Source organism: Lynx rufus, unplaced genomic scaffold, assembly GCF_022079265.1.
Source record: "Lynx rufus isolate CCGP_SWC_20201006 ecotype Redwood Valley unplaced genomic scaffold, mLynRuf1.p SCAF_3, whole genome shotgun sequence".
In the NCBI taxonomy this organism is placed as follows: domain Eukaryota; kingdom Metazoa; phylum Chordata; class Mammalia; order Carnivora; family Felidae; genus Lynx; species Lynx rufus.
The window spans coordinates 116,845,491-116,859,669 of NW_025814845.1; the positions used below are offsets into that span (position 1 = coordinate 116,845,491).

The window sequence follows — 14,179 nt, forward strand, 5'->3', positions numbered from 1 at the left end:
TGAGCAGGGGAGTGTCAGAGAGAGAGAGGGAGACACAGAATCCAAAGCAGGCTCCAGGCTCTGAACTGTCAGCACAGAGCCTGACATGGGGTTCAAACTCAAGAGCCGTGAGATCATCACCTGAGCCAAAGTCGGATGCCTAACTAACTGAGCCACCAAGGTGCCCCTCATTACCACATTTAAAAATGTTGCTTATAAAATAGAATTAGCATATGATCCAGTAATTCTACTTCTGGATATACACCCAAAAGAATTGAAGGCAGGGTCTCAAAGAGATATTTGCACACATCATTGTCATAGTAGCATTCACAATAGCTAAAAGTTGGAAGCAACCCAAGTATCCATTGACAGATGTATAGAAAAACAAAATGTGCTCTATACATAAATGTAATGTTATTCTGTTTTAAAAAGGAAGGAAATTCTGACACATGCCACAATATGGATAACCCTTGAGGATGTTATGATTAGTGAAAAGTCAGTCACAAAAAAATAAATACTGAAAGAGATTCCACATACATGAAGTACCTACAGTAGTCATATTCATAGAGACAGAAAGAATGGCAGTTGCCAGGTGCTGGAGGGAGAGATAAATGAGGAGTTGCTTTTTAATGGGTATAAAGTTTCAGCTTTGCAAGATGAAAAGTGTTCTGGAGACTGGTTGCATGGCAATGTGAATATAATTAACACTATTGAACTGTACAATTTCAAATAGTTAAGATGAGGGGCGCCACGGGGCGCCTGGGTGGCGCAGTCGGTTAAGCGTCCGACTTCAGCCAGGTCACGATCTCGCGGTCCGTGAGTTCGAGCCCCGCGTCAGGCTCTGGGCTGATGGCTCAGAGCCTGGAGCCTGTTTCTGATTCTGTGTCTCCCTCTCTCTCTGCCCCTCCCCCGTTCATGCTCTGTCTCTCTCTGTCCCAAAAATAAATAAACGTTGAAAAAAAAAAAATTTAAGATGAGGGGCGCCTGGGTAGCTCAGCCAGTTGAGCATCTGACTCTTGATTTCAGGTCAGGCCATGAACTCTAGGATTGGGGGCTGGAGTCTGACGGGGCTCCGTGCTGAGTGTAGAGCCTGCTTGGGATTCTCTCTCTCTCCCTCTGCCCCTCTCCCCCTGCTCGTGCACCATGCTCTCTTTCTCTAAAACAAATCAAAAATAAAATAAGAAGATGGTACTTTTTTTGTTATTTGTATTTTATACTATAAACAGCATGTATATTTTATGCTCTAACAACAACAAAGTTTCTTTTAATACTTCTTAGTCTTTGGTGTTCTGCAGTTTCATCAGGATGTGTCCAGGTATGAAATTCTTTATTTTAAACCTGTTCAAGAATTAAGTGCTTCTTGATTCTGAGCATTCAAATATTCCACAGTCCTGAAAAATTCTTAGTTATTATTCTTTGAATACTGCTCACACCCATTGTCTGTAATTTCTCTTTTTGACACTCCTACTGGATATACACTGGATCTTTCTTATTTTCCATTTATTTAGCTCCTGTGTTGCATTCTAGTATATTTTCTCAAATTATGTCACATAGTTCCAGCCAAATATACAGTTCTCAAATACTGAATGGAAGATTTTTAGATATATATACATATATATGTATATACATATATATACATATATATGTATATACATATATATACATATATACACACATATATATGTATATACATATATATGTATATATATACACAAACATATATGTGTGTATATATATACACATGTATATATATATATATATATATATATATATATATATATATATATATTCTTAAAAGGATTAAGGCGGTATGTCAGCAAACTGAACCCTAAGTGAAAAATCAAGAAACAGGCAGACATAGGCTCACCTCTACAACTCAGGAGAATGTGCCAGAGCCAAAACAATATGGTATTACTACCCTGTACTCAACAAATATTAAACACAAGCAGGATGCTGCTTTGTGTCAAGTGCTAGATATCAATGAATGCTATCAAGCCAGATTACATTACATCCCAAAGCCTGGCCACAGCATTTCACACTGAATGTATGACCTTGAGCAAGACATTTATTTATGCTTAAGCTTCAGTTTCTTTCTGTGGGTTGCTGTGAGAATCAAAATGAGAGAAGGTGAGCGAAAGTTCTATATATCAAAGTACTGTTAAAGTATTTTCTCAATTCTAAAATTATTAAATGGTCAGGTGCACTATGGATTTAATAATCGTTTGGAAAGGAGGCGGAGAGGAACAATCCACTAGGGGTATTTGGGAAATTTAAAAATATGGAAAAGTTTGCTTTTTGAATTGAGGTACTACAGTATTATACTGGCTTTATCTTTCACGCCCACAAATACCCTTTTCTTAAATCTGAATGATTTCTCTCTCCCCCGGCATTTGGTTTTACCAACCTCCTTCCTGACAGCTGTCAGAATTTTCCACACTGGATTTCTGACCCCAATTTTCTGGCTCCTGCTGAGACTGAAGGGCTGCTTTCCTGGGACTGGCTTTCTCACGCCTAACTTCGCCTCTGTACTGCCATTGGCTGTTGCTTTTCCTGGACCCGCCCACATCAGCCTCAATCCTGATTGGATGCCAACGTCCTTTTGTTATGGCAAAAGGTGGATCCCTGGGCTTCGACAGAAGACAATTGGGGCGTCGTACAGCTAATGCGCAGGCGTGCCTTCTTGAGTGGGGATTGGTGGGAGACCGGGCAGGACGGGGCGGGACAGGGCGGGACTCCCGTTTCTGCGCACGCTCTGTGGACGCAGAGGGCGGAGCTGCCGGTACCGGTTGGTGAAAGTGTTGGGGCCTGAGGCGTCCTCCCTATCCCTCCCACTCCCAGCGCCTCCAAAGGCAGGTGAGGACAGTCTTGGGCGGCGGAGGGCCTGGCCCCGGGCTATTGGGAGTTTGCGGCCACGGTACAGCCAAGGGCCTGGAGGGCGGGGTAGACTGGACGCGATCCGGCGCACCAGGGGCCCGGGAAGAGCGGCCTCGGGCCTGGGCATTTGGTGGGCGGCGGAGGCCTGGCTGTCTGCAGAGCCCCTGCGCAACTTCCGTCTCATCTTCTCATTATTGAGCCTAGAGGTTCCTTTGGGGAGGGGCTGCTTTCATCTCTGAGGCGCACGTTCTGCCGCCTTCTCACCGTCTCTTCTGAGTCGAAGGCCGTTGTCCAGCCTCCCGCCCTGATTGGGACGGCGGAGGGGCGTTTGGGTGGAATGGGAACTCGCACGCCTGGACTAGTCCGTGGGTGCTCTGCCGAGAGCCCGCAGGTTGTGGGGAGAGGATGCCAAGGCGGGGAGGGTGGCGAGTGAGCGGTAAATAAGGGCTTGGCGACAGCTTTCCAGGGGCTGAAAGCAGCTCCCGGGTTAGTTTCTACTTGGGCTTTAGGGTCCTGCAGAGCAAGTTTTGGGGAGTTAGGATTGAAAAGGAGAGAGAAGATACATTTCTGAAAAGCAGGACTTTTGTTATACAATATAGCGAGACCACTACTATGACGTAACAATGTTAAAATGCTGTGCTGCCGACACCGTAAGTCTGTACCTGAAGATCCAAAGCTGTGCCTATATATTGTTGCCGTACTCATTGATTAAATTCACGGTAGCTAGTCATTCTCTGGGACTCTAGCTTCCGTTCCTGTCCTCATTGGACCGATCAAATCAATTCCTTAATCTTGTAGAATCTCAGACTGCATTTATCTAACCAGAACAATTCAGAACTTGAAGGAGCCTGAACAGATAAACTCATGTTGAAAGTTGATACAGCTTGAAGGAAATGAAATTTATCTTCAGTTGCTTAGTAAAATATCAAAGGGATTTAACATCAAAGATTGCAAAATATCTGGAAAACTGAGATTAGGGCTGTTATTAAAGTTTTTTGCCATTATATAGTGGAAAAGCAGGAACTTTATAGTTAGACCTGCCTTCAAATTCTTGGTACAAACATTGGCTGTGAAGTCTAAGGCAGATACATAGCCTTTCTGAGATACAGCATCCACAAACATAAATTACGATGCCCTGTTGATTTGATGAATACGAACTAATAATATATGTAAAGCATTTAGTTGATTAACGCACAGTCAGTTTTAGATGCAGAAAAGTTGGTTGCATGTCAGTCTTAACTCTCAAAATCTCAGGTCTCAGATGTGAGCATACCTGGAATGGTATGGTGGAAAAAACTAGCCTGGGTACTCCTGGCTCTGGCAGTAACTACTTCTGTGATTTTGTGATGTTGGGTAAGCCATTATTACTTTTGGCCTTGGTTTGTTTATTGGTGAAATGAGGCAGCTAGACCAGATGATTTTTCCAAAATTTCTTTTTGTGGCCTGAATTAGAGTCAAAAGGGAGAGAAGATAACAGCTAATATTATTCAGTACCTTCTTTGTACAAAGTACCATTGCAAGCACGTTATATATATGAACTCATTAAATTCTTGACAACAAAACTATGAGGTATATACTCTTATCCTCATTTTACAGATGAGGAAACTGAGGCTGAGGTATAACCTTGCTCGAGGTTCCAGAGCTTATAAAATAGCAGAGCTAGGATTTAAATACAGGTAATAAAAATTTATGTTCTTGATCACTGTGCTACACTGCCTCTTAACAGTGGTACTATTCAGGGTACTATAAAAGAAGGTAGAGGTCTACGTTGGTAAAACAGTAGTCTTTGGTCACAAGTGTGTGGGCATGGAAGATGGGTCCATCCTAATGTTTGTCACACTTCCTGACCCTTGTTCTCTCCATACCTTTTACATCCAGGACTTAAATTATCAAAATAGTTCTAGGTTCTCTTCCACTGACCAAAGCTAGATGAAGATAGGCATCAAAATGTACTGCAATTTGTTTTGTTTTGTTTTGGTTTTAATATGAAATTTATTGTCAGATTGGTTTCCATACAACACCCAGTACTCACCCCGTAAGGTGCCCTCCTCAATGCCTATCACCCACCCTCTCCTCCCTCCCACCCCCCATCAACCCTCAGTTTATTCTCAGTTTTTAAGAGTCTCTTATGTTTTGGCTCTCTCCCTCTCTAACTTTTTTTTTTCCTTCCTATCCCACATGGTCTTCTGTTAAGTTTCTCAGGATCCCCATAAGAGTGAAAACATATGGTATCTGTCTTTCTCCGTATGACTTATTTCACTTAGCATAACACTCTCCAGTTCCATCCACGTTGCTACAAAAGGCCATATTTCATTCTTATTGCCAGGTAGTATTCCATTGTGTATATAAACCACAATTTCTTTATCCATTCATCAGTTGATGGACATTTAGTCTCTTTCCATAATTTGGCTATCGTTGAGCGTGCTGCTATAAACATTGGGGTACAAGTGCCCCTATGCATCAGCGCTTGCATCCCTTGGAAAATTTACTGCAATTTTTGAGAAACACTTCTGAGATCCAATCTAGGCTTGAGTCAGAGTTGACAAATCTCAGAACCGTAATCATTTTGGAACTAAGGCAGCCTTAGGAAAAACAGATCAGCCTTAGCACCCCACATTCATTTCAGTGTCCTCACACTTGAGATACTTTGGTCTGGATTTTCTTTTCACATCAGATTTGCATTTATGTATAGGAACAGAAGAATTGACAGTGAACTCTAAAAAGTGCATTTCACATGAAATTGGATTGATATGATAACAACTACAGATTAAAAAACATTTTGTAGTTGAAAAACTCAGTCTAATGTGCTAATGTAGACATCATGAAGTTTGAAGATTGATCTTATTTTGAAAGAAAAAATCTGTGGCTAAATTGCTTTGATACAAAGAGCTCAATGAACCTTCTGATCTTATATATAAAATAAATCAGTTTGTTACTCATTTTGAGGCCAGGCTATTTAATCATATCATAATAAGAGAAAATTGATATTTGTCTTTTTTGTTGTTGTGCAGAGGCAGCTGGCAATACTCCTGTCTCTTTTATTAAAGAATCATGAATACCCTTTTGTACAAGGCTGCCACATACAGTAGGGCAGATTTTGCACTGTGCAAGACTCAAGTGCAGTCTTACATGGACTATGATATGAATGGTGTTCTCTCAGGTTGTGTTGTCGATCTCATAGCACTGTCCTTGTGCCTGCCTGGCTTCTGTGGCATTGACTCCACCCCAGTCTTCAGTGTGTGTTTCTAAGCTTCATTTTTCCTCTAATCCCCCTCCACCCCATTTTTCTGCCTTTTTTTCCTTCATTTTTTCAGATGAAGTCAAACTGTTGATAAACCATACAAAGATTTTCTATTGTTTGGTTTACACGTGGCCAAAATTTCAGAAACTGGCTTCATGATTACATTGATCAGTTTGGAACAGTTTGCTTTTGTAGACTTTTTACTTTTCGTGTTAGATTGAAACATAAGCAAGAAAAATATACCATATCCCTATACAAAATCTGATATCAAAGTCATTTGTATTGATTGCATGATTATCTGTTGCTTGGCTTATGTATCTTACAACACTTCTCATTTGTCATGAAAATTTTGTTTTAGCTGTATTTTTAAAAGCAAATATTAGAAATTTGAGGTACTTTTTGTATATTACTTAGCAGGGGAAATAGCCAAGCTGCAGGCTATTGTTGGCTGAGTACTCTCAAGATCACTTTTGCTTTTGGCTGTGGCCTATGTCATCCCTCCCAGACCTGTGTTAGCCAGGTCAGTGGTTGAAATAGTAGGAAAATTGCAAGTGTCAAATAAAGTTTTCACTGTTAACACTCTTCCTCTTCAGTTGTAAAGAGATACGTTGGTGATTGAATGGAGAGGGATAATTTTTGAAGTGTGGGCTTCGCATATTATAGTAAGTTGAATAATTTAAAGAATTTTGGGGGGCGCCTGGGTGGCTCAGTCAGCTGAGTGTGGAACTCTTGATTTCTGCTCAGGTCATGATCTCCTGGTTTCTGAGTTTGAGCCCTGCATCTGGCTCCATGCTGATGGGGCAGGGCCTGAGATATTCTCTCTCTCTCTCTCTCTGCCCCTCCCCCACTCACACATGCATGCACACTGTCTCTCAAAATAAATGAAACTTTAAAATAAATAAATAAATAATTTTTAAAAAGATTTTCAGTAATTAGTCTACTTGGATTTATGTAGATGTACCGATACATATTACATATTAACATATTATGTGTATATATTATTAATATATATTTAATTAATTACATATATATTCTCAGGTTCCTTGCACTTCAGAGATATTTTATATGTATATTACATATGTACATATACTACGTATGTATGTATATATATAATGCACATGTAATATGTATATAACACGTACATGTATCACAAGTATATGTGTCAACTTTCTCTGAAGTACACAGAACCTGAGAATTAAAACCATGTGAATAAGATACGAAGGGGAGAGTAACTAATTCTAGAGAAGTAGAAAGATGCCAGAAGACTTGGGAGTAGATTTATTAAGCATTAAATCAATTTTACATCATTTGTAGCTAGTTAATTCTTTAATAATGCTATGTGTAGGAGGTTTAATGTCTTTCTTTTTTAGAATAATACGTGATGTCTTATTTCAGAGATAGTTCATATGTACGTACACTGAGCATTTTATCTTCACATTCGTGCCAGTATCTGAAAACTCTTTAATGTGATTCTAGTTCTAGAATGTCGACATCCTTGTTCAGTAGGTCTGGGTTCCACTGTTTAGTATATGGAAGCATAACAATGCTTTGGGTATAAGAGGTGCTCCATAAATAATTTGTTGAAAGAGTAACAATATTGACAGGTCTAAATTGCTTCAGTGAGTAGGTTAGATTGGTGACCAGTAATAATCTGCTTTATTTAATAACTCTTGAACACACCGAATATGAAATGAATGTTAGCTATAGAGCACAACGTATTTCATAAGAATTTTATGCTTTAATATTTTGAAACCTTTTATAGGAACAATAAAATGTTAATGTTTTACTTATTCACATCCTAATTTTGTTTTAACTGTAACTAGGGTGTAACAGGTTGATATTTTCATTTATCCCACATTAATGTTTCAGATAACTAGTATTTTTCTCTTGAACGTTATCAATAAAAAGTTTTAAACAGTATATATAAAATAATACTTTAATGATGAAAAATATTTTTAAACACATTTGTTTTCATCCCTACTGTCATCCTTAATAGAAGAGCTTTTTTTCATTTTGCTGTTCTCTTTATTTGTATTTATGTATATTTTACATGATTTACATCAATGAATACACCATTTTATAAACATTCTTCTATGTTATTATAGTCATCTAATTATTTTTAGTACCCACTCAATTAGAAACTACAGTAATTACAGACTGAATGGACAGTTTATGTTGTTTCCAATTTGGTGGGTTGTAAATAAGGTTGAAGTGAAGATTTTATGTATATAATTTTTCCTTCTTTGTAATTTTCCTTAGGCTAAATTTCCAAGAGCAAAATTGCTTAGTAGAAAATATTTAAATGTTTTTATGAGTGTAATTTATTACCATACTGCTTTCTAAGAAGATACATATTTAAAATTTGTGTCTAATATTTTGTATTTGTTCTTCCATAACTTTGCTACTATTGATCATTATCTCCTTTAAAAAAATTTGATAAATGTACAATTGTATGTTATTGCTATATGTGTCTGTTTCTTTTTCTTATTGCAGACGATTCATCAAGGATTTTGTATCCAAGGCCCAAAAGTTTGTTACCCGAGATGATGAATGCTGACATGGATGGTATGTTCTTTATTTTCCTTTTTGTATGTTCCTGGTTTTGTGGATGCTTTTGGCTTAATACAGCAACAGAAAGAACAGAGAAGCAATATTTAGAGGGGTTGGATTTGGCTAATTTACTGACTTATATACTGTCTAGTTCTAGAAAGAATTGATGTTGGCAAAACATATCTGCCATGTGGGCATATAACTTTTTCCTTTACAGGGTTCTTGTGTAAGGCAAGTAAGATAACAAAGATGAAACATTTGTATGACTTTAAGTGCTGCACTACACAAATGGTACCTAACGTTAATTAATAGTAAATGCAAACCTTTGTATTACAGCAGTTGATGCTGAAAATCAGGTGGAACTGGAGGAAAAAACGCGACTTATTAATCAAGTGTTGGAACTTCAACACACACTTGAAGGTGAGCCTCCATTTTGTAGTTTTCTTGAATAACATCCACTTAGTTGAAATTGTAAGCATTTATGTTGCTAAATTTTGTTACCGTGCCCCCAGTTTTTGAAAGTATAAACTTCAAAGTCCATTTCGATAATGTTTTCCCCCTCCTGCCTGCATCTTTGGCTGGTGATTTTAAAGAAGAGGTGTGCTTCAATGAGAAAGTCAAATAGTGTTCTTATGCATCCCTCTGGGTTTAAGGTAATGCTGTTTATTACATGAGAGCCCCCTTTTAAGCATTGTGTTATTACTAAGTCCACTTTCATAAAGCTTATATTAAAATAAAAAGTGTTTTAGCTTCAGAGATTAAAAGTAAATTGATCTGAGGTTTGTTTTCATTTTCTAAATGTCTTGCATAAAATTAATACTACCAGTGAAACATCTTGTTGTTTTTAATGTTTGTTTATTTTTGAGAGGGAGTGCGAGAGTGAGCAGGAGAGAACCAGAGCGGGGGACAGGGAATCTGAAGCAGGCTCTGCACTGACAGCAGCATGCCCAATGTGGGGCTCAAACTCACAAACCCTGAGATTGTGACTTGAGCCAAAGTTGGATGTTCAACCAACCGAGCCACCCGGGTGTCCTGAAACATCTCGGTTTTTAGTGAAATTAAGAGGTTGTGGGTTTTTTTTTTCCCTTTTGTAACAGCAGGGTGAGCAGATCGTGTCATTTCACTGGCTTCCTATTTCACAGTTAATAAAAGCCAGGTTACTCTCTGGAAACCTGTTCCTTTTTACCTTTCAGAGTCAGTCATGTCACACTGTCTGCCTCATACATTCTGCCTCAGACACTGGCCTCCTTGCTGTTCTTTCAGCATGCTTCTACTTAGGGGCTTGAATCTTTCCCTTAGGTGTTTGCGTTCTGTATGGCTCATTTCCTTCCTTTAGGTCTCTGGTCAAATTCCCTTTATCAAAATAGCTATCCCTGACTATACTATATAAAAGGGCAACTTCAGGGGCTCCTGGGTGGCTCAGTCAGTTGAGCATCCAGTTTCAGCTCAGGTCATGATCTCACGGTCTGTGAGTTCGGGCCCTGAGTCGGGCTCTGGGCTGACAGCTCAGAACCTGGAGCCTGCTTCGGATTCTGTGTCTCCCTCTCTCTCTGCTCCTCCCCTGCTCACGCTCTGTCTCTGTCTCTCTCAAAAATAAATAAACATTAAAAAAAATTTCGAAGGGCAACTTCCCTTTTGCTTCCTACCACTCTTACCCTTCTTTTTTTTCCTTTTACTTGGGACCCCCTAAATGCACATGTGTTCACATGCATATTAGAATGTAAGCTCTGGGAAGGCAAGGGCTTTTGTTACTGTTGCCTCTAGAACAGTGCCTGACTCTTAGAGGGCACCCAATACTTAGTTGTTAAGTGAATGAATGGAGGTGATGTTTTATTTGATCATTAGGAACTGTGTCTTTTGAATTTCTTACTAAGGTAAAAATGCAAAATATTTCATTGCTTGGAAACTGACTTTCTATAGTCCGTGTATAAAGCAAGTTGTATTTGCCTACCACATTTTCTGAAGCGTTTCTAGCAAACATGTTAGTTTTTATGTTAAGGCATGAACCAAAATTCACATTTTGGTGAAAAAACTGAGTCTGTATTTTTTAGAAATAACCATTTAAAGAAATAACCACTCAACATAAATGCTGTTTACCAAGAATAACATTTAGTCTAATGTGAAATCACTTTTTAAGAATTTTAGTTATTGACCGGCACTCAGTTTACTTTGTTCACCTGAATTCTAAGTTACTTGAATTTAAAAACAGAAAATTTAAAGATCATGTTATCTATTTTAAGAATGAATCTTAAGTCTTTTATGATATGGAGTCATTGCCATTATTTTATTGATAATGGGCTTTTTTATTTTTAATACAGACCTCTCTGCAAGAGTAGATGCAGTTAAGGAAGAAAATCTGAAGCTAAAATCAGAAAACCAAGTTCTTGGACAATATATAGAAAACCTCATGTCAGCTTCTAGTGTTTTTCAAACAACTGACACAAAAAGCAAAAGAAAGTAAGGGATTGACATCCCTTCTGTTTTATGGAATTGCTGCTGATCTTTTTTTCTTTAAAACTTGGATAGGTTCAAAAAGTTATAGTACTTTTGTTTGTGGCTTAATTGAATATTTATGAAGATAATATCAGATCTAGGCAAAATTAAGAGCATAACAGAAGACTTCCATGAGCTTGTGTATAATATGTTAGTCTATGAAAATGTGCTAATGTATTGTAGAGACTTTATAATTAGAAATGCATATATTTATGAAACTTGAAAATGAATGTTTTATCAAATTTGCTTTGATTTATAGGTTTAGCACTGTCTTTTATTATAGGCGTATTAAGAGATACAAGAAAATAACCACCGTGTTGTGAAAAGTGACCAAAATCATGTACTGAACGCACAGCTTTATGTACCCTGTCTACCATGTTGTGCCTCTTCTCCATTTGCTTCTTCCTTCCCATTTCCCTTCCCCTAAGGAAAAAATTGGTTTCACATTTGTAAAAGTAATTTTAATAGTTAATCATCTGTGAGAGTAACCTGAGCTTGAATTGTTGAAACTTAACCAAAATAAGACACTTTCTCAGTTAGGGCTTGTCATAGTTAGTAATAAAATAGGATTGTTGGTTTGTCTTTAATTGATTGAAAACAGAGGCCATAAATATGAAGACTTTTCTTTGCAACTGAGTTATCAAATTGGGAAGGTCTGTTGTTAAAAACTTCCTTTTGCACAGCTAATGCACTTGGTATCTGAAAAGATGAGCTCCGGTTATATGTTTGAAATAGAACAGAAATGGGATGGGAAAGGTACTGGGCAAACAGTAGTAACCAGCTCCAAATGTTTTCACTCCAGATTCATGTGATCTGTGGCACAGACGATATCTTTTGGGGAATATATGAATATGAAAGTAGATTAAATGTGACTAACCTTAGGTCAACCACACCTAGAAGAGAACAGTTACAAAGAGTTTAGTCTCAAGGTTTCTTTGTGGTACCCAGCAGATCAACTTTTGCAAAATCCCTTGAGAGTGTATTAGTGTCAGAATCATGAACAAAATGGAGGAGTTTTACATGTATACTAAGTGATATTTTCTCAGTATTTTAATCTCACTACTTCCCCAGAATTTTCTGTAAACCTAACTACTTGGTTTGCAGAGTTTTAGTCACTCTTTGACAGTTTCAAGAAATTTAGTTTGTAGATTCCATTTGGTAAGAAAATTAATATCAGAAGTAATGTTAAAATGTTAACTAGGAAGAGAGATCCACTAATATAGTTTTGGTTATTAGATTTGGGCTACTTTTAATCATGGAATAATCTTAACGTTTGTATTGGTGTAAGATTCGATGAATGACTTTAGCTGTATGAATATAATAGTTATACTGCAAACATTTTGCATCCCTTTTGTGACCTAATTTACAAACATTTAAACTTGTGTTCCAGTTTTGCTTTACTGTTTAATAAAAACCTGTTTCAGAGATTGTGTGTGTGTTAATATAGTAACTGTGGTGTGTATAATGATGTAGTGGTGTATCCAGGGTTGTTCAAAGCTACAGGATAAGTAGCATATCTTATTTAAGTACCAGTTACTTTATGTTTAGGGGAATATTTTTATTAAAACAAATGTTAGAGGATATTATACATTGATTTTTATTTTTAAAAACATTTTTTTAATGTTTATTTATATTTGAGAGAGAGAGAGAGACACAGAGCATGAGCAGCGGAGGGGCAGAGAGAGAGGGAGACAACAGAATCTGAAGCAGGCTCCGGGCTCTGAGCTCTCAGCACAGAGCCAGAGGCGGGCTCAGACTCACAAACCACAAGATCATGACCTGAGCCGAAGTTGGATGCTTAACCAAATGAGCCCACCTAGGTGTCCCTGTACATTAATTTTTAAAATAAAAGCAAAGAATTCAGAGGAAGATCCAAGATTGTCAGGGAAAAGGTGGTTGTAATGTTTAGGTTAGGCTAAGCTCCTGTAACAAGAATGCATTGATAATATAGAAGTTTTTCTCCCAACTAACGGTTGTGAGGTAAGCACTGCAAGCTAGTGGACTTTGTTCCACATAATGACTCGGGGGCTTGAATGGAGGATAGCTCTGCCATTTTCAAACATGGCTTCATGGGACACATTTGCAAGGTTTTAAGTGTTGGGCCTGTTGGCACGTAGGTTTTCTCACATTCCAATGGCATGGAGACTTCATTACATCTAGATGGAGAAGCTGAGAAATGTAGTCTTTGGCTGGAAGCCATATTCCAGCTACAACTTTCTTACCATAGAAGCACATAGAGGATTTTGGTAGCAACTCGCAGCCACAGCCATAGCCCTTTTCTCCTGCTATTAAGTCTCTGTGCACAACCTTCTTCCTGCACAAAGAACATACTCAACCCGTCCTCACCAGTTACTGATTCAGCTCAAAATCCAGGATCTCTATTAAGGTCCATCAGTTTTAGATGTGGCTTCTAAATAGTATGATGACTTCTAAACTGATGGGCAAATTATTTGCTCTCACCCTCACTTCTTCCCATTTATAATGGTGTGGTGAGGTCAGGAAACGCAAATAAAAACTCTCAACTTGGAAAGAGGAATAAAGGGAAATGTATTGATTCAAACCAACTGTGGGATATTCCTGGGAGACCCTGAGAAGAGTCTGTCTCTGATGGTGGAGAAGGAAGTTCCTTGGTCAGATCCTGATTCTGCTCTCTGGCAAGGGAGTCCCTTGTTTATTACCCTCAATGGCTTCCAGTCTGGAAAATTATTCCTTATCCATTTCCCTCCAGGGCTCTAAGTAGGGGCTAGGAGTGTGCCCTTTATGGGAGACATGGAAACAGTCCACTTCCTGCTGGCATGAGCTTGGTGCCCATTGTTTTAGGGCCACGCTTACATTTTTTGGCAGTAAAATTCCCACAAAAATGTAGCTTTTTGGTCTATACAGTTCTAGTTCCACCTGTTAGGAACCACAATCAAGCACTTTTCTAGACCAAATTCTCAAAAGTATTTTTCATCACAGGACCCTGCCTCTCTTTAATGGAGGCTACCTTGAGACCAACTGAAAATAAGACTGCTCTGGGAATGCTACACCCAGATTATCACG

The 14,179-nt window shown here is 38.4% G+C and overlaps 1 protein-coding gene across 1 annotated transcript; it reads left to right on the forward strand.

The window, feature by feature from the left end:
• Positions 1-2,641: 2,641 nt before the first annotated feature.
• Positions 2,642-12,562, forward strand: SCOC (short coiled-coil protein). The gene is given in 5 exon segments (XM_047091714.1): positions 2,642-2,713; positions 2,715-2,832; positions 8,588-8,659; positions 8,981-9,064; positions 10,963-12,562. Coding segments are annotated over 5 exon segments (489 nt in total). The 3' UTR covers positions 11,106-12,562.
• Positions 12,563-14,179: the final 1,617 nt, after the last annotated feature.